General features: G+C 37.3%; 1 protein-coding gene and 1 non-coding gene across 7 annotated transcripts in view; both read left to right on the forward strand.

Moving 5' to 3' along the window:
• The window catches only part of Cadm1 (cell adhesion molecule 1), a 317,257-nt gene that overhangs the window by 237,482 nt on the left and 53,819 nt on the right, over positions 1 to 25,956 (forward strand). For all 6 annotated transcript variants that reach the window (XM_074066681.1, XM_074066682.1, XM_074066683.1 and 3 more), the window contains exons 2-4: positions 15,605 to 15,751; positions 17,510 to 17,662; positions 23,987 to 24,124. In XM_074066681.1, the coding sequence (XP_073922782.1) occupies positions 15,605 to 15,751; positions 17,510 to 17,662; positions 23,987 to 24,124 (438 nt within the window). The remainder of the gene's footprint in view (positions 1 to 15,604; positions 15,752 to 17,509; positions 17,663 to 23,986; positions 24,125 to 25,956) is intronic.
• On the forward strand, positions 20,784 to 20,913 carry LOC141421117 (small nucleolar RNA SNORA21). Its single transcript, XR_012445792.1, has one exon. It is a non-coding gene; the product is annotated as a small nucleolar RNA SNORA21 (small nucleolar RNA).

Below are 25,956 nucleotides of genomic sequence, written 5' to 3' on the forward strand. Positions count from 1 at the left end.
GGTCCAGGCTCATCCACGGATGTTCATTAAGAGGTAGCAGAAAAAGTGAAACCATGACTACCTTTTCTTCCCCTGGGCACTTTAGGAGGTTTTTTCCAAGCCTGATTCTTTTGGCCTCCAACTAAAGAATCTTATTATTTCTCTTTATGCTGTTACCTATATTTTTGCAACAAATTTTATCTACCAGATAAGAGTAAGGCCTACTGTAATAGGTACCATAGCTTTTATTTATATCCTTCTTCCAAATCATATAGTAGAATTTCACCACTTTTATAACAAACCTCAGCAGCTTCTTTTCAGTTTTCATTTTAGACTGCTTGCTTTATTTCCTGATTTGTTGTTTTTGTCTTCACTGGCTTAATGCTTACAAATGCAAAACATACAGTAAAACCAAATAAGCAAAAATGTAACTAGGGTACTACAGCCTATGAACTGACAAAGCCCACAAAGTGTGACAACCCTGGCTAGAAGTCATTGTCTTTGCAGCAAACACAGGGTAATCTATTTGCTTTGGTCACAGACAGCTAGCTACAGTGGGAGAGTTTTCATTTTGTTCAATGGTTATTGTAAGGAATTTGAAGAAGTATGTTAGATTCTAGTTTCTACTAACGTTAGGAATGGTCTGACCAATTTATCTGCATGCAGACATGAATTTTAAAGCATGTGTCTTCCTGGAAACTGACCTTACTTGGTAGTGGAGATTCATGATTGTCTGTCCCATGACTTGCTGAGATCCACTGGTTTATGTACAGCAAGTTGTCTAGGAATACACCCCTTTTTAAGTTCTCCCCAGTTAAGCCATTAGCCTCATGTTTGTTGTCATGGTACCTGTATAAGAGAGGAAGGGATGAGAATTATTGTGCACTATGCCAGGGCTCATCAAACTTTAATGTGCACAGGAGGTATCTAAGTCTCTTGTTAAAATGTTCAAATGCAGATTCTGCATTGAGTTTGAGAGTCTACATTTTAACAATTGCCTAGAGATTGTCAAAACTGCCCGTAGCCATACCAAATAAATCAGGGTGGGAGTAGGGGCAGAGCCAGATTTCCTAATTATGTACACATGGGTACTATAATCCCAGCACCCTGAAGGAAAAGGCAGGAGGATCATGAGTTCGAGGGCAGTTTGGGCTACATACGGAGTCTAGGCCAATCTGTACTACATAGAGAATTGCACGCAGCCTGGGCTACTTAGTGAAACTCTGTCTCAAAAAACTATAAACAAACAAGTGGGTGCCCCCCTACAACCTCCAAGAAATTTTAAAAGCCCAACTCAGTAGTAAACAGTAGAAGTGAAGAGAATGTAAGTGTCCTTTCCCCTTTAACTTCTTTTTAAAGATAGCTCTTTTCTAATCTTTCCTTGGAAGGCTGTGAACACTAACCAGAGTTCCCCCTTTACCAAGTTGAAAACTGATGGATGCCAAAGCCTCCGGGCTTCACCTCCAGGTGTCCTTGACTCCTCACTGTTTTTCTTAGACCTATCTCCATGCTCTCCTTACTCCTGCACCTGGCTTTTATCAGCTCCTGAGTACTCACTCTGGCTGAAGTCTCTTAACCAATCTTCCTGTCTCTAGTCCCCCTCTCTTTCCACATAAAAGTTATCTTTCAAAATACAGAAGTGATCATATCACTCCCTGGATTCAGATCACTTAAGGCACCCTATTAATTATAAGATAAAGTGCACATTCTGTAGGCTGTCATATGATGTCCTTCAATACCTGTTCCTAATGACTTTTCTAGAAACCATCCTTTCCTGTCCCTCTTCCCGGCACACTATGTTCTTGGAACTGTTCTAAAGGTACCCTGATCCTGTCAAAGACTCTTTTCTTTCCCTCTCTAGAATCCACACCTCACCCACGGAGTTGGTCCTCCTCCATGGTTACCACAGCGTATTAGTAACCTGTGACTTACAGGTATATCACATTGTGTTGTCATTGTGTGTGTATTTGTTTGTCTATATGCTTCACTTGCAGCATTAGGAACTTACTGAAACAGGACTGTTTTCTCCATGGAGCACTGTAGGCATAACATTAGGGCCTGTTTTGTTTGTTCCTCAAGAGTCTTGTGAAAACCTTTGAGACATGGAAAAGAAAATTATTGGCTTCAGAATAAAATATGCAGTTGAAAATAATTTCAAAAGCAAAATTATGAAAATTCTTTTTTTTAATTCAAAATTTATTTAATGTGGTAGATTGGGTACATTTCAATGTGTTTTGATTGGACTAGTTATCTCCAAAAATGGGAGTGCCTATGGCCTGAGAAGGTCCTAAAACAGCCTTTAAATGTTGACTTCATTCAATGTTGGTACATTTGTTAAGCACTTGCCCTATAAGCTGACACTGTGTTATGCTTTGGGGACACAAAGAAGAATAAGATAGTGCTAAACATAGGACGGACAAATAATTAAATTTTAATTTGGTGATACACAGAGGAATAAAATAGGAGCTAAAAATAATTAAAATAATATTAAGTAATTTTGGGGGCACACAACTCATATGCTAAGCCTTCTAGTGTACAAATATATGGATTTGGCTCAGATCTCCAAATGAGAATCAGCCTAGCAAGGAAGGTATTTTTATACCCATTTTCAATGTGAGAAACCTGAGGCTTAGCGAGCTTAAGTAACTGACCCAAGGTCTAGCTACTAAGGACAGAGCTAGGACTGAACCCAGATTAAAATCAAATGAAGGAAACAACCCTATAAAAGTAGTCACAGAGCAATTGGTGTGATGAGGACTGAGATTGAGACACATACAACTGAGTTTGTCAGAGCTTCCTAGAGAAAGCTGGTGACTTTGAGCTTAACCTGTGGGGCCAACAGGAATTCCTCCATAGTCATTTTCCCTGCTTTTATAAATAGATTAGTAATAGGTGGGCTTGATCAAGTAATAAAATAAGAAATTAATGTCAATAGCAAACTAGTGTCAGTCACCAATTACGTATTGATTTGCTTCCTGCATTCAAGGGTATATTTTTACTTAAGAATATCTATTAGTGTCAAAGTATAATTGTCAAACTAAATCAAATATTATTATTAAATTTTGTCTGTGCACTTTTCTTTCCTCCAGTGTCAAGGAAGGGGAAAATTACACCCCCTCATGCCACAGAGGCACAGCACTTAGTGAAGGTTAGATTTCTAGAGACCTCAAACATCCTAGACATACCCAGAAACTCATTAGTAAGCAGGAAAGGTCTGAACACCCGGTAGCTTTCTCAAAGCTCTTGCACTTAGTAATAAAGAAAGGAATTATCTTTGAGAAGTGACAGCCAGTAATGGAGGGAAGTAGCAGAGTACATATACAGGTCTAACAGGCTAAGGTTGCTTAGAGAAGAGCCAACCATTCCTACATATTCCACTAACTCATGGGAGCCTTCCTGTATTGAAGAATAGGACAAAGAAATTGGGGGAGTTAGCAAGCTTGTGCAATTTTCATTTCATTTCATCTTGGCATTGAGAGACTAAAGATAGGATTATAAGGAAAGCTGACTTTTGTGGATATTCCCTGAGGATGCCAGGTTTCTGAGATGTTGATTGTCCAGATTTCTCAAGGAAGATAGTGTGTTGCATTACCAACCTAACACTGATCACTTTCACACCCTGAGAACATGGAGGTTGCTTTCTGAATTAATGGTTCAGCCTGTGCAGAAAGGAAGGGACCCAGACAATAAGCCATGTTTTTAATGCTTTATACTGAATCCAATTCCATATGTCCAGTTCTGTGCCTTCATCTGCCATTGGCCTTTTTTTCCGTAGATATGGTGGTTTTAGTTTGCTTAACATAAATATTTGATTAAGGTGTTTTAATTTACTCTCTACTTTTTACTTAGTTTTACAATAGCTTGAATAACAGCTAAACCAGAGAAACTGGAAACAATCGCAGCAGATTATGAAGATTATGAAGAGATTGTAATGATGGCCATGAAGAATTTGGAGGAGAAGATTATAATCCTTCTTTTAACATTTTTGGAGCTTAAAAATACTTACATATGCATTTGTTCAATTGAATCTCCTAAGAACCCTGTCAGAGAGAGACCATTTAACCATTTTTATGATGTAGAAACAATTTCACCACCAGGATGCTTATAACTACAGCAAAATTTCCTATTTTCAAAATCTAATGGTCTGCTTATTTCTCCTTTGCTGCCCTCTTAACTAGTGAAAAACAAGTCACAAGTAATGTCCTTATCACTTATCTGTAATTTCAGTGATGATTAATCAGCAGCCCACACTTGGATAATGCTAATCAAGTTATTTGTATAATGGCACCAGTTTGGATAGTCACCTTGCATATCTGACCAGCGTAGATTTTGCATGGGAAATCAGCAAGCATGACATTAGAATCTGAACTCTCCTTGGGCCACTGACTTCTCTCCTCATGCAATCCCTTCATCAAACTCTGCCTTAACAGAGCTTTCTAACTCTAGTATGTTTTTTTCCCAGACTCACTGGGACTAGCAACTCAAGAGCCCAGAGATTAAAAAAAAAAAAACCACTACTTGCTTTATGACTGACAGTCAATACAGTGAATAACTCACCAATAAGGGCCTTAGTCACGGAACCCAATTTTCCAGCTAAGAAATTGTTGTTTCATATAATAGTCCAAAGCTGCTTGGCTTCCTGGTAGGAGATGTAAGTTGAATGTTGCAGCATTATTCAGCATGATGATTATCGTGGGTTTACAGCTGTTTCTCAAACAAACCATATTATATACACTCAGAATACTCTCTGGAATGAGAATATGAAACATCTATCCCCTCCCGTTTCCCCATTTTCTGTTTCTGTAGTAATGTCAGTTGAAGCTGACATTCACTCTGAGTCCATATCTGATGTGTTCCAACTGATATCCTTACTTGCTTGTCCTGTCGGCTCTAAGCTTTAAATTTGGAAGGTTTTCAATGGCTCTTGTTGGCAGGAGAAATGAATGAGGAGATGGAGAGAGAGAGACTGCTATTACAGCCAAATTTTAGTCACATAGACTGTCAATACTAATGAATGCCCTTGAAGCAGGTACTGTAAATGTCTCAAGTTGGAATCTAGCTGCTGTTTGAATCTGGATCATTCTGCAGAACAGACATCTCCTCTCTAAACAATAAAGACCCAATATTTGAGCTCTGGTTATAGAGCTAGTTTTATCAATGTCACATATTGGAGTATGCTGATTGCTGATAGAAGGGCTCTTTGACTTCCAAATCCTTTCTGTGTTGAGTGTGTTGCTTTGCTTTTATTTCTGAGTCATAAATGAGATGCTATAGATTCTTCTATTAGTTACCCTTTGTTGTTCTAGCATCATAAAGTTTAATGTCTTTTCAGCTACCTCATTAATGTAGTACAATTGTTAATGGCACCAGATCTAGAGTTAAACAGATCCGAGTTCAGGTGATAGTTCCAACCACTTATTTAACATATCTAAATTTTAGTTTCCTTGTCTATATTGTAAGGATCATAATAAGATATCCAACTATGGTAGGAGTGTTGTAGAGTTTAAGTGAGGTGATGTTTAAATAGCATGTGGCACATAGAAAAATACTTTTAAAATATGCAAACTATGGTTTTCATGCAGCTGATTTAAAACAATGCCCACCTAGATAATGGTGGGAGTTTTCTTAATGTTAAAAAAAATGCATAGTAATAAGCACTTTGGAAAAGAATTTGTTTTTCTTGCCTCTAGACATGGAAACTTCCTTTTTCTTCCACGTGTATTATAATTATTGTTACATGTTATAGCCTTGTGATTTTAAATATCTTACACTAATTGTTAATCTTTTAAGACCCTGGAGGTAAAAGTAAAAAAAGAAAAAGCCCTCAGCTTCTAATGATTTGAAGCAAAAAGTGACCTAAGTTTTATCATGTTACTTCTTATTAAGGAAAATTGATATTAAATTGGATGCTTAAAAGCATAGTATTAAAAAAATAAGGGCAGTACATGTGCTTTCTCCATTGAGACTTGAGGTTGGAGTTCTACAGGGATGCAATTTAAAGAATTTTGTAAAGGAATAACTAGTAAGGGCAAATATTGTGAACATTGTGCACCTCTGATGGGCGTACAGCTTAGGGGAATTGGATAGGATCGGTTAAGTAGAAGTGAGGACAGTAGTCAGCCATTTCCTTGGCCTTGAAAATCCTAAGTTCTTCTTTTCATTTGCCTAAGAAAAGGCAGCATTATGTTTTCTTTCAGAATGAGAGCTCAGCATAGGTACTGCAGTGTATGTACTAGGGTGTCAGTGAGTTCTCTTCTGAGATAAGAGGGAAGCCCAAGTTCTCTTAAACCTTTATTGGTATAGTAAAACCCAGTATTTTTGGCTTTGCTTGTGAGTCTCAAGTATTTTCATATGAATTTGACTTTTAATCATGTCAACCTTATGTTTTAGTTGTGAATAGCTTGTGACTTTAGAAATTTAGTTAAGACAGTCAATTGATTCCCATCATCTCAGACTTCAGCTAACTTTGGGGCATATGACCAACACACTTGCTCTTGCTTCAGGGGCAAGTACCTCCTTCAACATCTGTCAGCTGCTATCTACACAATTCATCCCTTTTAGAATGTGATTTTCTTCCCCAGTCATCCCTGCTTATAGACACCAGGATTTTGTAAAACCAGCTTTCACTCTGCAAAGCTGTCATTTAATATGTCCCGGAGAATGTAATATCATATTATCAGTTCATTAGCAAAGTGGTTGGTACAGAAGATCAACAGTTGGCTGTCAGCACAACTCCATTTTGTCTAAAAGAAATTTAATGTGTTTTGAAATGCTGGAATACCACCCAGCCTTGAATTATACTGAAGCAGCTCAATGCAAAACTGTTCTTTTATTCTTTTTTTTTTTTTTGCCATAAACAAGCATCACAGAATCAAATCCATTGAGAAGCAACTACTTTCTTTGCCAACACAATTAGTTTTATAAGAAGCCTCTGTCTTCAGATTGTTCTTTTCCAAAGTCCAAGTTGGATGGCTGCAGTTATTTTTTAATTAATATTTTTTAAGAGCCCCCTTTCTCCCAAGAGCCTCTAAGCAGATTTAGCAGGCTTAAAATGATTCTTCACAAGGTGACTTCAGTGCCATCTCCCAAGCAAATAAAGCTTTTCTACTTTAGGGGCACTATTTTTCTCCTTCTCTTTTAATTTTCACAAAGTCTGTCCATGGGAGTTTTTTTTTTCCAAAGTTAAGTGACATTCTCTCCAAAAAAAGTTTTAAAATGCTATCTTGTTGATGAGCAAAAAGGCCATGCATGCAACCTTTCCAGCCATGAAAGGCAATGAGAAGAAAAAAAGAAGTCTAGAATTTTCTCCTTTAGTGTAAAGAGCAAAAAGATTCAATGGTCATTATGTCTTTTATGGTCCATTTTTATATTCCTGTTTCTGTTACTGCTGTTAGCCTTTTTGATAAGTGAATTTTAATGGAAAAGCTAATTCAGACTTTCAGGTTTAGTGGGTGGGTATCACTCCACATAAACATCCTGTGGGGTGGGTTACACCTCTTCCTCTAAGGAATTGCAATTCAGATCTTAAGCTTCATAATTGCTTGGCCCTTTTAGTGGTGTGGGCCCTGATTAAAAAGTCTTATTGAGCTTAAAGTCTTTTATAGGGAAAGAACCTAATGTGATAGTTGAAATTGAAATAACAGGCCCATATCTTGTAACTACTTCCTTTGTCACACATCTAATCAATTTTTCCTTTCACAAAAGAGATGCCCATCCTATATGTAAATACAAGCTGGACTGTGCTTGACCTCAGTTCTTCAGCCTTAATGCTAAAAACCAATAGACACAAAGGTAAAAATAGCTGGACACTTATTCCTCTGTGAAGCTGAGGCTCTGGTCACCTTTAGTTTGGCATGGTATAAGAGATGGGTCTCTTGGGAGAGAAAAGCAGAAATAACTCTTCTTGCAAACTGAGATTAAAGAATTGCATGGGAACAAGAAAAACTTTACATAATTCCTTACAATAACTTTCTTCCTATTTTAAAACCAGACTACTTTCTAGTTTGTAAGGTCAGGGTAGAATTATCAAAAATCTATTCACTAGGAGAGATTTGTTGGCCTTAGATCTATCAAAAACCCAGTTTAGGGACTATGAAGGAGAAGTCTTGCTGTGCTATTTCATAGCTGCCTCTCCCCAAGGAACTTCAAAATAGAAGGGATACTGGAAGAAATGCGATTTGCAGAACTGGGCCTTTGTGTCACTTGGTGTGGTTGATGTTCATTTGGGTCTCTGAGCTGAATGCATTGTGGTGTGCCACCAGAGTAAGCATCAGTATTCTTGGCTGTGCTCCCTTCATGTGCATTTTGGAGTTAAAGGTGAAATTCCATCTTTAACCCCCTTGTGGTTGTCTGAACAGTGATTAATGAACTAGATGTGATTCCCTGCAGACCTTTCAAAGGGTGGATGAAGGATGGAATTTCAGCCTTTTTTTTTAAAACCAGGTCTTTGCTTAATACAGCTTTTAAAATTAATGTCCTTTTTTGAATACCAAGAAAACAAAGGGAATTTCTCAAAAATGTATGCAACTTGACACAATAGGCCTTAATTGGTGTCAAGAAAATGTTAGGATGAATGGGGAAATGCCCATTTAGCTGATAAGACTGAAAAGTAGAACCTTGTTATGAGCTGTCATCTCAATGTGTATTTAAACTATAGCAAAACCGAAACATATTTGCCATATAGATCATAATGACTCCAAAGGAGCCATTATACTCTATTATGTAATTACATAATCAAAGCATGCATAGTAATCAGCTTTTGGAATTCAATGCTAATCAAACATACCTATACTATGTGTTTAAGCTAAAATAGAGCACGTTAGTTTGCCATTAGTCAACTAAACAAGAATGTGTATACAGAATATTCATGAATAGCTTAATGTTGTGTCAGGTGATGTTTTTTGTTTTGTATTCAGGGAAAATCAACAGTTTTAATTGAAGAAAAACCAGTATCAGGAAGATTACTCTTTAACTTGCTGTTCAAAAATTGCCTCACCTTTTACTGATTATAAAAGGAGATTAGATTAAATTCAGTATTTTTTCCTTCCATAAGCTCAAGTGGCACAACAGTAATTATATTGCAGGAGAGGATTCTTATGAGATCCTGACCATCTCCATGCCATAGGACAGTGATATAAATGCTATAAAGAACAAAGCCCTGAAAACAATGACAAAAAAAAGAGCATATATTGCTTTTATAATTAGAAACAAATCAATGCATTTTATTTAGAAATACCAAAAATAGAAATACTTTGATGACTCAGTCAGGAGATCTGGACTGTACTACTGGCTGTGCCTCATGCTTGCCTTATGATTTTAGGTATTTCTCCTTCCTGGGTCTTGGGGTCTTCTCTGTCTATAAAGTGAGAGTTAATCTCTAGGTTCCTTTCACTTATTTGGTTGTTTGCTTTCAAAAGGATTCAATTAAGAAAAAAGAAGGTGGCACAAATGAAATGTTTAGGTCGATGTCCTGTATTCTTGTCCACTCAGTTACTTTGATTTGGTTTAATTTGTGATCTGTATGGTTCACATTCATAATTGTTTTGGCCATTAAAGAGACCTCAGTTCTTGGAGCAGACAATCAACATTTCGATTTTAATTTTGGGGATAGCAAAACATGGATGAGGATCAAAAAGTTTAACAGAAGCTTTGTAAACAACAGACAGATTGATTGCTTTTGATTTTAAATAAATATTCACGTATTCTTGAAATATTGCCTGCCTTAGAAATAAAGAATTGTATTTATGTTGAAGAGGTCTCACCCTTAACTTTAATCCATGGTTGATGGACCCCCTCTGTTTGGACACGGGTTCTCACTGTCTTTCATCAGTACATTGGCCAACTAAAAACATTACTATAACATTTAAATGGGACTGAATTCTTTCATCAAAAGCTTTCATGGTTTGAACGTCAAATAATTTATTTTCAAATTACTTTTACTGTAATTCCTATTAATTCAAATAGGCTTCTGATTTGATATAAAATTCTGTAAATGCTGGGAACAGTTTAATGAATTGAAAGATAGGATTGAGTCTTTTAAAGGAAATGTACAAAATATGCTGACAATAATTGCTTAGATAGAAATCAAATCTTAATGGCTTTGTTAATGATTTGTAGTGCACACTGTGTTTACATTGACTTGGGGGAACATATGCAGTTAGAAAGATTTTTCCCTCTGGGTTTCCACAGAATCTTAATTTTTTGTTTCTTTTTCTGGAACATACCCAGTTATGTGCTAGCTCTAGGAATCGGTAGTATGAATTGTGGTGCCTCTACTAGTGATGATGCTTTTACTTGAGTTGGAATAGATTCTGTTCTTCCAAGTTGGGCACATTCCTGAGCAAGGTTATAAAACTGAGATCCAAAGAAGTGAGCGTGGGTTACAAGCCAAGGGAAGCTTCAAGTCAGACAGGGCTCACAATACCCTTTGAAACTAAGCTTTCCAAAAATATGCAGATGTTTTGCTTCTTTCAAACCTGGATGCCTCTTAGAGGGTAAGAATGGATAAGAATGGACTTCAGTGTGGTCAAGCAGTGGAGTGCCTGTCTAGCAAGCCTAAAGCCCTGAGTTCAAATCCCAGTACTACATTAAAAAAAAAAGAAAGAATAAAATTGTGCTGGTGGAATGGCTCAAGTGACAGAGTGCCTGCCTACCAAGTGCAAGTTTCTGAGTTCAACCCCCCAGAACCACAAAAACTAACTATAAATAAATAATAAGGTTAAAAAAAAAAGAATGGACTTCAGTTGGTGCAAAATTTCAAGGACTGTAGTGGGGGGGGTTAAAGTACTAAACTGCTCATCAGCAGGATGATTTTTCTTTCTTTAACGTCTTTATTTTGGATTTAAGTCCTTCCTGTTTAGACAGTGACTACTGATCTCATATTATGTTCAGTTCCTAGAACAGAACTGAGAGGAGAAAGTTTCCCTGATAGGATTTTGCTAGTGAAGGTACAGGTCGGGAACTTTATTTGCTCATTCTCTGGGCAAACTGTCTTCCCAGTGCAATGTCATGGGTGCTTCTCAGTGTCAGTAAGAGTTTACATAGTTGCCATAGCATAAACCCAATTCCATGTTAACTATGAGTTGCCCTTTTACTATGGACTTGACTGGAGAGACTCCCCCAGTGTAACAGCCAGGCAGCCAGGGCAAGAGCTCTCCTTGCTGGCAAGCGTCCGCCGTGCACTGGTAATAAAGACTTTCTCTGGGGGCAGAGTGTGCTGAGCACTGAAAGAAGGAGGCAAAAGTAAACAAGGTGCTTTACATTCAGGACAGTCTCTCTCTCATCCTGAAGTGTGTAATTGTGTTCTGGATAAATTATGGAAATTAAAAAATCAGAAGTTGCTCATAGGGAAATAACCCTCTTTAAAAACAAGTAAATTTTCCAAGGCAGAGCCAATAGAGCCTTGGCAACAAATCCTGACACTGGCTGGTAAAAAAATACAAACTGTGTAGGTGGAAGAAACTGATAGAACTGGGTTCAAATACTAGCCACTTAGCTGAATTACATCAGACAGCTTACTTAAATCTCTCTGAGTCTCAAGCTTTTAATCTTTAAAGTGGGGATATTGAAAACTCCAGGATTTTGAGAGGGGAAGTGTGCGTTAAAGCAGCTAGCACAGTGCCCAGCATTGGATAACATTAGCTCTCTTCCCCATTTCTCATTCCAGTTCTTGCTGTAAGATTTCCCCCTTTACCTCCCTCCTGAAGGAGGGCATATTGTCGATTAAATGGACTCCAACAGATGTTGGTGTTTTTTGTGCAGTGCCGTCTAAATGGAGTTTATAACAAACGAGACTCTGTGAGCTATGTTAGTTGAAGACTGAATTAAAAAGGGATTTATGTGTCATTTGCACCCCACACACACACCCCAACCCCAACCCTGTCCAACTCGGCTTTAATCTTCATTGCTAATCATCAAAATAAATTTTCCTTTTTTTTTTTTTATCATAAGCTTTCTCTTCATTGTGGTGAATGTGCTAGCACCTTCTAGTTTGCCACAGGAGGTTTGCTTGAAAATGAAGGGTCCTCTCCATTGCCAGAGCTTGTTTTTCAGAAATTGTGAGGTGAATAAGTTATAGGGAATATACTCCCTATAACATAACAGTTGTTATAAATTAAAATACAGTTTAATTTTGACTCCTGAATCTTACCCATATATACCAATTAGCAGTCAAGAATGTCCACACAACTCAGATATTGTTCTACCCTTAAAACAAATTACCTTGCTGTTAACAGCCTTATTTAATGACTACAGTATATTGTACCTGTTTGAGTTCTTTTGCCCAGAACATGGTCTATTGCTGCCTTGACAGTGTTTCTGCTAATTGAGTTTTAGAAAATCAGAAAGGTTTTAAAATGGATTCTCTAAGGAAGCCACCAAAGTTGCCCATTTCTATCCTGCTACACATCAAATGGTGTTTTGTAACACCCTAATTGTCGTGACAGCTTTTTTAAGGGGAAATTTATCAAGTCACAGTGCACCCTTCTGTTTGGAAGAAATATTTGAGGATGTGAGCAGAAATTATTTTTACATAAAGGCTTTAGGCAGTTAAGAGTACTGACATACATACCATATTTTCATCACTGTCATTCACTTCCTTTGCCTCAAATAAATAGGTCATTATTATCCCATTGCAGCCATCTTATGGTGCCTCAAAATGTGGAGCTCTGTTTAATATAACTGCCATCCAGCTGACCCATATAATTTATTGGTGATTTTTACAGAATGACATCCTTGGGCCACCACCATCAGCCAAAGCACTTTGATGTCTTTCAGCAAAATATTTTATTATCACTTATAATTTTTAGCATTAGTATTATTACCATGTTGACACAGCTAGGAATTGGCATTTCCTGAGACATTGAATTTTAGGTTGGCCTTAATAATTTCAAAAAAATTATACAGTAGTGTTTGCGGTATCACTATGGATTTGCCATGCACAGCAAGGGCAAAAATTTGAGGCTGGCAAAAGTTTACATGAATGATTTCTTCAGTAATGACACATTAAAATGTTCTGGTCTTTTAATACTTAATTATAAATAATAATTAAGAATGTTTAGACTTTATTTTAAAAAAATCCTCTGTGCTCCCATCCCCTCTGTAAGTGCTTTACAGCTTTAATATGAATACAGTATTCTCCTCTCAGAATATTCTAGCCTTAGGATTTTAAATAAGAAGCTAAAATTAAAGCCAATAGTTATTTCCACAGGAACTATTCTGTTAGAGCATAATTGAGTTACAAGTGGCTTGAAGTCCTAGTAGCTTCCAGATAGTTACTTAACATCTGTGAGGCATTATGTTGTTTCGAAGGGGTTAATGCCAGACACAGGCAACCTTCACACATGTGCCTTTTGTAGACTGAAGATTCCTACATGGTTTGCTAATAAACTTCCTTTAGATAGAACAAATCCCTCCCATAATCCAGTAAGATCCTCTTTGGTATTCTAGTCTCTTGAAGGCAAGTCCCATGAGTTACGGCAGTTATACACTCTATTCCTACAGTGTTGTTTTCCCTTAATTTTCTTACTAGATAGGGTTACCCTGAGAATGTAAGGTGTTGTACACACTTTTGCCAGGGCCAGCAAATGCACCTTGGAAAGCTTGTTTGATTGGCAGGAATTCCCCTTTTTTCCCTCAAATCTGGGAGTAAACTCTTCCCTCCAGCTGGGTTCTGAATTCTGTGTTTTTCACAGTAATCCACTAAGGAGAAAAAAAAAAAAAAAGCATTCCTTCACTTTTTTTTCTGATCACTTTCTCTCTGTTGTTACTCTTTTGTAACACTGCTCAGCCCACTAAGCTTCCACTGCTGGATCAAGCTAGGGAAATTTTACCCTCACTCACTATAAGCCCCGTGGGCCTGTGTCCTCTCATCGGGGTTAATTCCCTGGATCATAGAACTCAAGGTCAAGTTTCGTTTTGGTTTGTTCCTCAAGCACTAAGAATTTTTGTTTAGCTGTGGTTCTAATACTTTCCCCCCTTATCCTTCTAGCTTCCTCTGTTCTAATCCTCTGCCAGGGGCTGGTCTATTTCTAGGTGGATTTGGCTTTAAGCCACCTTTGACACCCCTTCTCACACTTTCCCACTGTGTCCTGCCAAATAAGATCCTTCAGCAGAAATATGATAGCAGGTGGAAATCCTCCATTTATTCTAATTGCATCTCTATGCTGTTTCAATTTTTTAGATTAGCATTTATCTTTGACCTTTGTTCTTAATGTGAATGTGACAACATTTTTAAGCCGTGAATAAGCCACCCTGAGTTGATATATGCCCGATACAGAGAACTCCTTGACAGTAGGAACCGTCAGCATGTGTTCTGGCATCCACACTGCTCCCAACAATGGCTTGATAAATTCTTGGATTTGATGTCTAGAGAAATGATGATGATGATGGTGTGATGATGATAGTAGCAGCAGCTACTATTTAGTTTTATGAGAAGTTAGACATAGTGCTAAGTGCTTTATATTTATAAAATGCTCTGCATGATAGCCTTTAATTACTGTCCCCATTTTGCAGATGGGAAACTGACTCAGGGACTTCAAATCAGTTTCTTGTGATCACATGGGTATAAAGCAGTCTCCCCCCTTTCCTGACTGACCATCAAGTCTACTGCCTGTTTGGCACATTCTGTTCTGTAAGTGGGGATTAGTTGTCCATTTTTTACCTACATCTCAGTTTCTTGACAGCTAGGACAAAGTCTTAGACTTCCATATCCCCTGCCAGGTGCAGAATTGAACACTGGACATTGCTTCATTGTTTGCTTGTGAATAGAACTCTCCTCTCCTCCTTCCTTATGCTGTGGATCATTTAGAACATTTATGAGGAGCCCTGACTACCATCACTAATCTCAAAAGCAACAAACTAGAGCAGATCTGGAGCTAAGCCTTGTATCACTGGATCTGAAAGCCCTGACTTTTTGACATGTTCTCAAAGAGATTTTCTAAATGACTGGAGGGAGTGATCTGCAGGAAGGGGTGTGAGTTCAGGGCTGCCTTGGGGTTTTGGTGAGTCATGAAGATATGAATTTTTGAGTGCAGAATAGTAAATTCTCAACTGTAAGACTTCCTTGGAGTTTATTGAGATCCCAAAGATTCATGGTCAGTTTGGTCCTCACTCCCACACAATGACTTAATGAACTGCTGGGAATGTCAATACAAGGCTATTTATTGAACCCTCCTACCTACTTCTGTCAAGTGGCCCTTGAAGTTTCTGTGATTTAACCAAATATCTTAGCTCAAGGGCACATGAGCTACGGTTGACCATTACATAAGTATCACATATATTCTTACATATCATCCTTGTTCCAGTTGTGAGAACTAGGCTCCTCACAGAAGCCAGAACTCTGACCTTTCCAAAACCTCCTCACTACTCAACAGTGCAAAATACTGGAGGCTGGAATGTTGGCATCACAAGTTTTAAGACCGTGTCAGAGTCAGATTTTATCCCTACATCTACCTTAGCTTAACAGACTCATTTTGTGGACTATGGCAAAAGGTACTGGGTCATACCAAATGTTGCTACTCAAGTTCATTTTCTAATATACTTCTCATTTCTTATTTTTTGCTTTAATTGATCACATTTATCTGGTGAAAATTTTATCTGACCCTTTCCTCCTCATTTTTTTTTAAAGGTAATGGACAGAATTTGTTTACTAAAGACGTGACAGTGATTGAGGGAGAAGTTGCAACCATCAGCTGCCAAGTCAATAAGAGTGACGACTCTGTGATTCAACTACTGAATCCCAACAGGCAGACCATTTATTTCAGGGACTTCAGGCGTAAGTTTCCAGCCCAATCATATTAGACGACAACTTTTTTTTCCTACATGTTGTCTTGATAAAGAGATTGCAAAGGTTACCTTTTTTTAATTTAATGTTAGATGCTTAAAGTTTAGTCAGTTCTTTAGAGGGAAGAAGAGACAGGCAATCATAATCTTTCTACTTAATAGAAACCTTGAATGGTCCCTTTTAGAAGTAAGGCAGTCTTACTTTGCAATAGGAATTGATTGTAGTAATTCAAGGTGAATTGCAATTGAGTCCCAAATACTTAACTGACACAAACAACTCAAATAGGGTAAGCCAAGGAAAATATAGCATTCTGAAAGGTAATCTGTTTGGTTTAAAGATTGAAGTTTTCAAGGCAGTCTGTGCCATAACGACAAAACCAAATCTCTTACCATTTAGTCTTTGGTATATGGAAGTAGCCATATGCTGAAATCTGCCCAAATGTAATATAACGAAAGCCAATTATTGAAACTAAATGGCTTGGTGAGAACAAGAATCAAGTCTTTGGAAAAAATTGTATTTTAAGAGTATTAGAGCCTAACCAAACGAATGTCCCTTCCTGGCTGCTGTCCCCTTTCCTTTCCCACCATCTTAGGTCATTTATGACCTGTAGAAAGAGTTGCTAAACCTAAGGAACATTTATAAGGATGAGAAGATCAAAGGAGAGAAGGCAGCTTCTTATTCTTAAACTAAGCTTTTGTTATTATAGGCTAAGCTAGCCTTTCCAAAATTAATGGAAGGACTTTAAAAGAGAGCATTTGAAATAAATAAGAAGACCACATACGTTGCTTTTGTAGTGATTCTGATTTGTTGTTTGATGTCTAATCAGTTTCATACTGTGAAGCTGAACTTAGCCAGAAAGCTGCAGAACCAGCTCTAGACTGATCTGTAGGCCATAGGTCATCAGAGGGAAGAAGAAACAGGCAACTGTTTGCTGATGCACTACCACTTGAGCCACTCCATCAGCCCTTTTGGTGTGGTTATTTCTGTGATAGGGTCTCTTTATTCTCAAGCCAGCCTGGACTGCGATCCTCCTATTTGTGCCTCCCTATAGCTAGAATGACAGGTCTACACCACTGTTCCCAGCCATTGGTTGAGGTGGAGTCTTGCAAACTTTTTACTTAGGCTGGCCTTGAAGTGAGACTCCTGATCTCTACCTTCAAAGTAACTAGGATTACAGGATTGAACCACCAGGCCCTGCTTGTTATAGCATTTTTTATTTTATTTATTTATTGCTTTGAAATTATTATTAGTGATTTTTTTTGTAGTTCTCTTTCATAATTTGGACCCATTTTTTGTTTTTTTAAGGCTTTGGATTTTCAGAGACACTTTGAAAGCCTATAGGCCCTGGTTCCTGAATTTCTTGTACCCAAAAGCTAGAAGGGCTGGCACCCTGCATCAGGTGACTCATAACCTGCCCTTTCCTTGTGTTTTCATTTTGCTTGTATCTGATAGGAAAGCTGAAACAATTTATGAGTAAGTGGTGAAAACTGATTGCTTGGAGTTGTGCTAAAAGGAGTGTGCATGTGTACAATCACACATACACCGTCCATATGCATGAGTCTCCTTTGGACAGGGTTATTTGTCTATGTGCAGTTATTGCAAATGTCCAAAATAGTACCCAACAGGTACAGAAAGACTTATTAAATTTTTTCTTCTTTGTAGCTGTCTTTCTAGCCATCTTCACCTAGTTAAGGAAAAGACTGCCCACCATCTTTCCCACAGTCACTAACAGTGTGTTTTGTTTTGCAGCTTTGAAGGACAGCAGGTTTCAGTTGCTGAATTTTTCTAGCAGTGAACTCAAAGTGTCATTGACAAATGTCTCAATTTCTGATGAAGGGAGGTACTTCTGCCAGCTCTACACTGACCCCCCACAGGAGAGTTACACCACCATCACAGTCCTGGGTAAGAAATGCATGTAGCCTTAATCCTGGGAAGCTAAGTGGGGAGGTCCTTACTACCAGATTGCTTCCAGCAGCAAGGAAAAGGTTAATAGTGAATTTTACTGTTCCATCTTGTTTTAGGAAGAATCACAGCCCATCTTGCTGAATTTTAAAAATAGCCTATTTTACCAAACGCTCTAAGGAATGGCAATCAGCAGTCTTTATAGATTCCACCTGCTCTTGGGTTTCAACCCTCAAGCTTCAGAAGCAAAGATCAAGAGAATTTAGAGCCCTCAAATGAATCACTCACCACATGAAATGTCATTGCTCTAACTACCAGGATATTTTTTCCTTCTGTGCAGGAGAGGGGAAGATGGGCTCCCACATCTGTACCCCATGGGCAGAGCTTCATTGTGAAATCCACTTAATGATTTTCCTTCTGAGTGACATCCTTGTTTACTGTTGTTGATCTTCATTTCTTTAGCTGTATTTATTGCCTTGTTCACTGCTGATGCTTAACTACAAAAAGCCATACCCCGTGAACACAGACTTTGCCACCAAATGTAGCCATTGGACATAAAAGAGTTAGAACTGCTTATCTAGAAACAAGCAAAGAACTGTTGAGAGGCTGCTAGGTACACCTCTAGTGAGTTGAGTGTCTTCATTTGTGATCACCAGATTGTGATTCAGCAAAATTCCAGTGGACATGTGTCTGTGTTTATATTTTGATATAGTCAGCAGATATTTCTATGATGAAGGTGGTCTGAATTAGTCACCTTTTAGACAAACAATATTTCAGCTGCTAAGAATTTTCCTAAACTGAATTTTCAAGGGCATACACTATAGTCTGAGGCAAGTTCTCTGATTTACACCTTCAGGAAGATGATGAATCAAAGTCTATTTGAGGCAGCAGACTGCAGCTTTTTGGCGTAATGATACGAAGATTAAAGAGGAAAGATAAATACGAAGGACTTTTTGCTTGGTGTGTGCACATATATGTGTTTATGGATGTACATATTGAGCTGCTGCCTCATTACTTTATTTAAACACAGCTGTAAGAGGGAAAATGTTTTTAATTCATTAAGCTAAAACATATGCCCAGAGCTTACATATATGCTCTTGATAAAAGGGCTACTGATTGGAGAAAGTCATGTTTGCTGTCTGTCCATACAGTTTCTTTCGTGTTAAATGATAGATGGCTTTCATTTGTGCAGATTTGTCACTGCAAAATGAACCAAATTCACAAACACACATTTAAAGTTTTGTAACTGTCTACTTGTCTAGAAGTATTTGAAAACAGTTTTCTTACTGCAATAAGTCATTAGCTGCATAGACTTCAAATTGACCATCCACACACTGACCTACCATCATTTGTGGCATTGCTGTCACAAAGTAACAAGTGGAGTATATTTATGGCATTTTGACTTTTCAGAATTTTTATTACATATACCTTTAAGTATTGGTATCTTTCACAGAAGAAAAGTGATATTAATAGAGGTTAGCCATCCTGCCCAGGTTACAAAGCACTCAGTAAGAATTGAGAATCTAAGAGTTCAAAACAAACTTTACTGTCTCATAGCATTTGTGTCTTCTAGGTTGTTTCCAGTAAAATCTTGAATGCTCCTGTTTCAAGATTTTTTTTTCCTGAACACACACATCCTTTGTTTTCAAGAGCGTGTTTATCTGGACATTGGCAAGCAGTTACTCCCTGCCATTTTCCAGCGCCTATTACATTTGTTCTCAGAACCACTGCATCAGGCCACTTTGACTATGAATACACCCTTTGCTTGGGAATCAACATACCGGCACCAGGCTTTTGAGAGGTGTTATGCCTGTAATCCCTTTGGAGGCCTCATTATTCTAGAAGTAATAGGTTCTTGCGTGTATTTTATAGAAGCATTACCTTAAATATACTTGAGAGTAATACTAGTAGATGTTCTTTTTCGTGATATTATGCATTCATTTAATATTCTTTCCACTGAATATTCTAGGATTCCTTGACAGAGTAAAATTGTTGTCATCAGTGTTTGAGTCTTTCATATTCTAAAATCTGACAATTTCCCCTGATACTCCTTTCTTGGAAGGTTCAGAGTTTCTAGATAATATAATGAATGAAGAATGATTTATTAGCATCTTCGTTTCTATCTACATTCTCTGAAAAGGATTCCGTATGTATTTGCACAGCTATCAAACTTCTTGATAGGTTAGAAGTGCTTATTTTAGTTCATATGTCTATTAGTTATTTGCATTCAACAAAAATTTCAGCATAATTATAAGATGTAGCTCTGGGTATTTGTTAATGTGATCTGTGCTATTCTATAGTTACTTTTATGTCTCATCTGTGTAAAAACTGAAACTCTCCTAAGCTATTTGGCAAGTATTTTGATGTTTTTTAGGATAGTCATTCACTCCTTCCACTCATGGCCAGTTTTTTTTTTTTTTTCTTTCTCCAGAACATAGTGTAGGACTTTTTAATACTACTGTTCATTAGAGGAGATGAACGAGAGAGAATTCACAGCTCTAAGATTAATGTAGTTACTGATAATAGTAGCTAATATTATTACAGTCCTGTCCTTCTAAGATTAGTGTTAACTCTTCAGATTCCAGGAACAGAAGAACCTAATTATTTTAAAGGGTCTCAGAGTGAGATTTCACATTCTGATCAGCTTTAATACTCCTCTTTTGTTGTAATTAATGTGACTCATCTTGATATTGCTGATTTTTTTAATGTTGCAGGTGTAATGTTTATAATTAGCACCCTTATAGATTTGAGGTTAGCAAAGAAGAACCTTGACATTTCATTGCTATTTTGTAGTATTTCTCTATGTGATTTTCATTCAGGTTTTCATCTATATGCACCTTCTCAGATATATCTTTGGTTATTTTCATTAATGCTACAGATGGTTTTTACTAAATGTGGCTGTTTAGTGGACCATGTATAAGTGCATTCTCTGGTTAGCAGCAGTTTTAATTCATTTTTCTTATAAATGGATTTTTATACTTTACTCACCCCTTTTGTATTAAAATAGACATTATGAAGATTGTATGAAGTTAAAGGAAAAGTGGGGTAGGATTAACAGACCAAAATTAATTTTTTTCTTGTCAAATCCTCTTTTTTTTTCCCCAGAAAGGTAGATTTACTCCACCTTATAAAAGCACTCAGTAGGCCTTTTGCTAGTGACCCATTGAGTTGTCAAGAAGGGACAGAGTGCCCGCTTTTGGGGGAAGTGCAGCATGTGTTGTTGTTTTGCTTCAGTCAGTGGTGATTCCTAAACCAATGCAAGTTCCAGGTTTACCTTTCTGAAGAGCTGACCTCATCTTCAACTTTGTGGCCAAGGTAAAAGTGTGGAAAACTTCAGAAGCGTTGAAAAATATGTACAGTATAGAAAAATAAGGACTTATTTATTGTTGAACTCATCATTTTGAGAAATAGCTAAATGACTTTTCCCCAAGTCCATACATAGTTTTCTCAAGATTGTGATCAGCATTTCTAATCTTTGTTAAGATTGCAAGAAGAAACTGGCAAGCATAGTGGGAGTTGTTTGTTTTACAAATAGGATTTTTTTTTTTTTTTTGATACAGTAAAGTTGACTTCTTGGATTTTTTTTAAGGGCAAGAAAGCTTTGGAAAATATAAAAGAGGTGATTTAAATCTCTTTTTTTGTAGTTACAATTAAGGAGGGATTAACAAAGCTAATACCAAACAGTAAGAAATACCAATAAGGACCTCACTGCCTGTCAAGTTCTCAGCCCCCACTCCCTGAAAACAAAATCTGGAGTAGACATTGTGGACTTTACTGTGTCTTTATCTACACCTGTTTCTTTCCATTTCCTTAGTTTGAACACACAGGCCTTATTCCTAATGTGGATAAAAACATACCACCATCTTTATGACCAAATGAAGGGAGAAAAGACTTTCCATCAAACAATATAATTGAAGTAGCCAGGTAGTGAAGGTTTGGGGAAGCCTGAGGTAAGCAGTATTAAGGTGTCTTCTGACCCAACATGAAAAACAAAAGAATGAAGGCAGGATACCCAGGAAAACAGAAAGCAACTATCTGACAGACAGACTATATTTGAGGCTAAATTCCATTGAGACTTGACAGCAATCTATAGCAGAGTCTTTTAGCAACTCCTGGAAATTTTCTCACTCAGAAGATTCCCAGGTGTTGACAAAGTTACCATCAAGGTGTTTCTACCAAAGTAACGAAGTACAATCTGACCTACCCCATTCTGTAGGGACTTCCAGCATTGTCAGTAGCATTAGCCATTTACCCTCTCTCATTTATATCCAAGAGAGCTACCTTCCTTAACTTCATATCCCATCAATTGCATTATTCAATTACAATTCATGTATTAACAGTTGTTTTCATCACTTTTTAAATTCTCTGACTTCCATTCCTTCATTTGTTTGTGAGGACATTACTTTATCTCTTACTCCTTAGTTATTTCCTTTTTATCTTCTCATACTGTCCCTCATCATTTACCAAGTTCTTATTTTCTTTAACCTTAGACCATCTTGTCTGCTGATATTTGACCAAACAATAGCATTTTTTCCCAGTATTCTTATTATACTTCACTCAGAATGCAGTAAGTAGTCATTGCTGGTCCTAAACATCTATTCTCTATGTGTATTCCTTATCCTCTATCCAGATATATGGAATGAAAATCTGTAACCTACTGACTGTCGTGTAGCATACATAAACTGTGTCAAGAACACAGCCAGTGAAGTCATCCCATGTCTTTGTCACTGCCTTTCTGTGTCTCTTAAAATGCCAGCAGATGTGCAACTCCAAAATGAATGTTAAATTGTCTCTCTTTTTGTTATTTTTTTCTTGAAATGTAAACTGGGGTCACTCTCTGCCATGTTTAACTACTCATTTGGGCCATATCATATTAACAACACGTCCATTTGAGCAAATATGTCCTTTTCCTTATACACAGTGAAAAAGAGGGATGCTTTTGCTTCAGTAATTATACCTCTTCCCCACCGCCACAGCACACTGTCTTGCTGAGAAATATATGCAACAAATCATTTTACTTTCCTCCTTCATCATTCTCTATAAGAATTTTCAATTGCTTCAATTCAGTATAAAAGTCTTCCTGTGGGCAGAATTTTCACATTGGACTGGAACAGTCAGAAATCCCAAATACGTGTTTTAAAATCCCGTAATTTACTGAAGCAGTATCAGAAATATATTATTTAACTTGATCATCAAGATGGCATGTTTATACATATTTAATTTCTTGTTTCTCTTCTGAGTTGAGAAACTTATTAATCATAAGCCTCAGAACTGTCTTTGCTTATTCATGGTGGTCAGGACACATATTTTTAGATTCACACTGCTGAATTAGTATTCTTACTGATTTTTATTTCAAGAGGCTCATTCTTGAGGTAGGGTTGCACCTTATATAAAGTTTCACTGTCAACTCAGTTTCATTAAAAAAAAAAAAGATACTTTCATCATCATCATCACTACTGTCACGCAACATACCCTTGATTTACTATTCAGTATGTCAGCCCTGAAAACTTTTCTTTTGACCCCTTTTATTACACATATATTTAATATGTTTATAGAAATGTTGTTTTAATTCCAATACATAAATCTGGTTGCAAGCATTTAAGAATCTCTTTAACCTTTGATTTTGAAAATAAGGAGCATTGAAACTCAGAAAATGGAAAAATGCTGCAAACCAATTGGCATTTCCTATACTATTGCACCTTCTTCTCCAAAAGATTTTAATATGTCTTCCATTGGAGGACATCATTATGTTCTGGATTTCTATGAATCAGTTTAGTTCAATGGAATTAGTTCAGAGACACAGCTTTTCTGTGTATATTTGTAGTGAGTGATTCTTTTAAGGGACCCCAAGCTTTTTATCTTTGTTGGTAGACTTTGAAATCTTTCATAGGAAGATTGAAGGACAATAATTTCAATAGTATGAATTCCTCTATAATTCATAATAATTCATAATTCCTCAATAATTTCTATTGAAATTATTCCTCTTACTTTTATATCCATTTTCTGATCAATTTTCTAACGACTGATGATAGATGACTAATATCTACATTGTCATAACTTGGTCAGTGATAATTCAGGAATGGGAGACTGGTCATTTTATAAAATAAATTTAGAAAAATTCTAGACTCACTGTTTTTGCATCATTTACTTTATTTAATGGTGGTTTTGCACTTTTTTCTTCCTCTTGTGACAGTTTGTCCTGAATTCCCATCAGGAATGCCCATTGTCTCTTTACTGATATCAATAGTGCTAGATTCCAACAAATAGAAAAATCTGTCCAGAAATGGATGCTGTGTTTATAAAGCACATATGTTTAATTTGTAGTCCCACCACGTAACCTGATGATTGACATCCAAAAAGACACCGCAGTGGAAGGCGAGGAGATTGAAGTCAATTGCACTGCCATGGCCAGCAAACCAGCCACAACCATCAGGTGGTTCAAAGGGAACAAGGAGCTCAAAGGTAAGATGCGCACTATCCTGTATCGAAATAGGATTCTACTTGATTCTAGCAAGTAGGCCTTTGGGAAAATTGTAAATGCAAAACATTCCCCTGAAACAAAAGGATCAAAAAGTATCCATTTAGATATGGTTTATAATCAATTGCCAAAAACATCTGAGGCCAAAGCATAACAGCATTTTATTGTTTTAATTCATGTCCTCATTCTGTGGTTTGAGGCTTCATGATATCTATTGTTTTTCCCAGAAAGAACTAAACCTATAAACTAGAATTCTTCATGCCAAGAAGAGTTACTTACTGTTGGGAGTATTCCCTCAGCTCAAGTTGTACCTTACTCCTCATTGCTTTCTATCCTGTCTCTTGCAGTGGTGACTCAGTGGGTCAGAAGGACAAATTTTCATGTTACACTTTTTTTTTAAATTCCAAGTCATCTTGATGTCTATTGTTCTATTAACTGTGTTTGATGATCTGCTTTCCTACAAGGGTGGTTATACTAAGTAGACTAACTGTTTCATCTTATTGTGAATTTATAAGGACTACCTTTCTTACCAAACCTATAATTCAATAGCCTCATTCACCAGCCTATTCTTTTGCCAAGTTTCTGACTTTGGAGTGGCCCCATTGGCAGCTTCTTTAGTCATGTTCCAGGTGACTCTCCCTCAGTACTGGGTCATCTCAAGTATGTGTATTAGATCCTCAAACACCTTCCATCAGCAGTCACATTAAATAAAGGATGCAGCCTCTACCCTATCTAACTTATCCTGTTACCTAAGTCCCTCATGTATGTCAGCATTCAAGTTCCTTTCTTTCTAAGTTTGCCCTGTAAGTAGTACCCTGAACAAAGGACTCAGGAGCTGATGTCTAATTATTTGACAAAAATACTAGCTAAGCCTCAGTTTCCTCTAAAATGAGAATAATATACCTTATCAGATTCTTATGAAGATGAAATGAATGAGTACATATTAAGCATTTAGCTAGCACCTGGGCCAAAGTAAGTGCTGTATGTGTGCTTGTTAAATAAATAAACAATATGAGGAAGAAAAGAATAAGCCCTTTTAGAAAGGTGATATAGAACTCTCTCTGTGGAAACAGAGAAATCTATATATAACAGCTTAAGTTTCCAAAAGCTTGTTCTGTTTCAATTCCTATTTCTTAGGTATGGTTTTAAAAGGAAGGAGCTTCTCGTTTCTCCCTCTACTTTTCTGTCCAAGTGAGTTGAGCTGTTATATGTGTACCAATAAGTACAAAACATTAAAAGAAAGTTACTGGTGTGCCATGTTTCTGGGAGTGCTGGGTTCAGGAAGGGACGGCTTTGACCTATTCATTCCCTCTGGAAGCCTCCTCCCTCCCTTTCTGGATGTTCTTGGACGTGTCTCCCATCTGGCCCGAAGCCCTATATCTTACTTTGCTCTAGCCCACTGCCACTGCATTCCTGTGGTCTTCCAGAAGTCTCAGAGTTTAAACATTTCAATTACAATTTCAATTATGCAAATCCATTTAGTTACTTTCTCTCTTAATTGTTGATGATGGGGGTAGGCAAAAGGGGTTGTTTATATCTCGACTGCTGATTGAATTACTTAGGGGATTTGGATGACGTCCTAGAATTTTTAAACAGCATGACAGCCTTGTGGATATTTCAAGTTCAGATGGTTGTAGGGGTGAAAAGCACTTTTCTTCCTCCTAAATTTCTCGAGCAGCCAGATGTCAAAGCAGCTGAACTTTCAGCTGACTTGGTGGGAGGTTCAAAGATAGAAGAAATAAAGTATATTTCAGTAAAAATAGTGTATGTTATTTGGGGCTGAAATATGTCTTAAGTACTATTCTGTAAGGTTGAA

This window comes from Castor canadensis, chromosome 2 (assembly GCF_047511655.1).
Source record: "Castor canadensis chromosome 2, mCasCan1.hap1v2, whole genome shotgun sequence".
Taxonomy (NCBI): domain Eukaryota; kingdom Metazoa; phylum Chordata; class Mammalia; order Rodentia; family Castoridae; genus Castor; species Castor canadensis.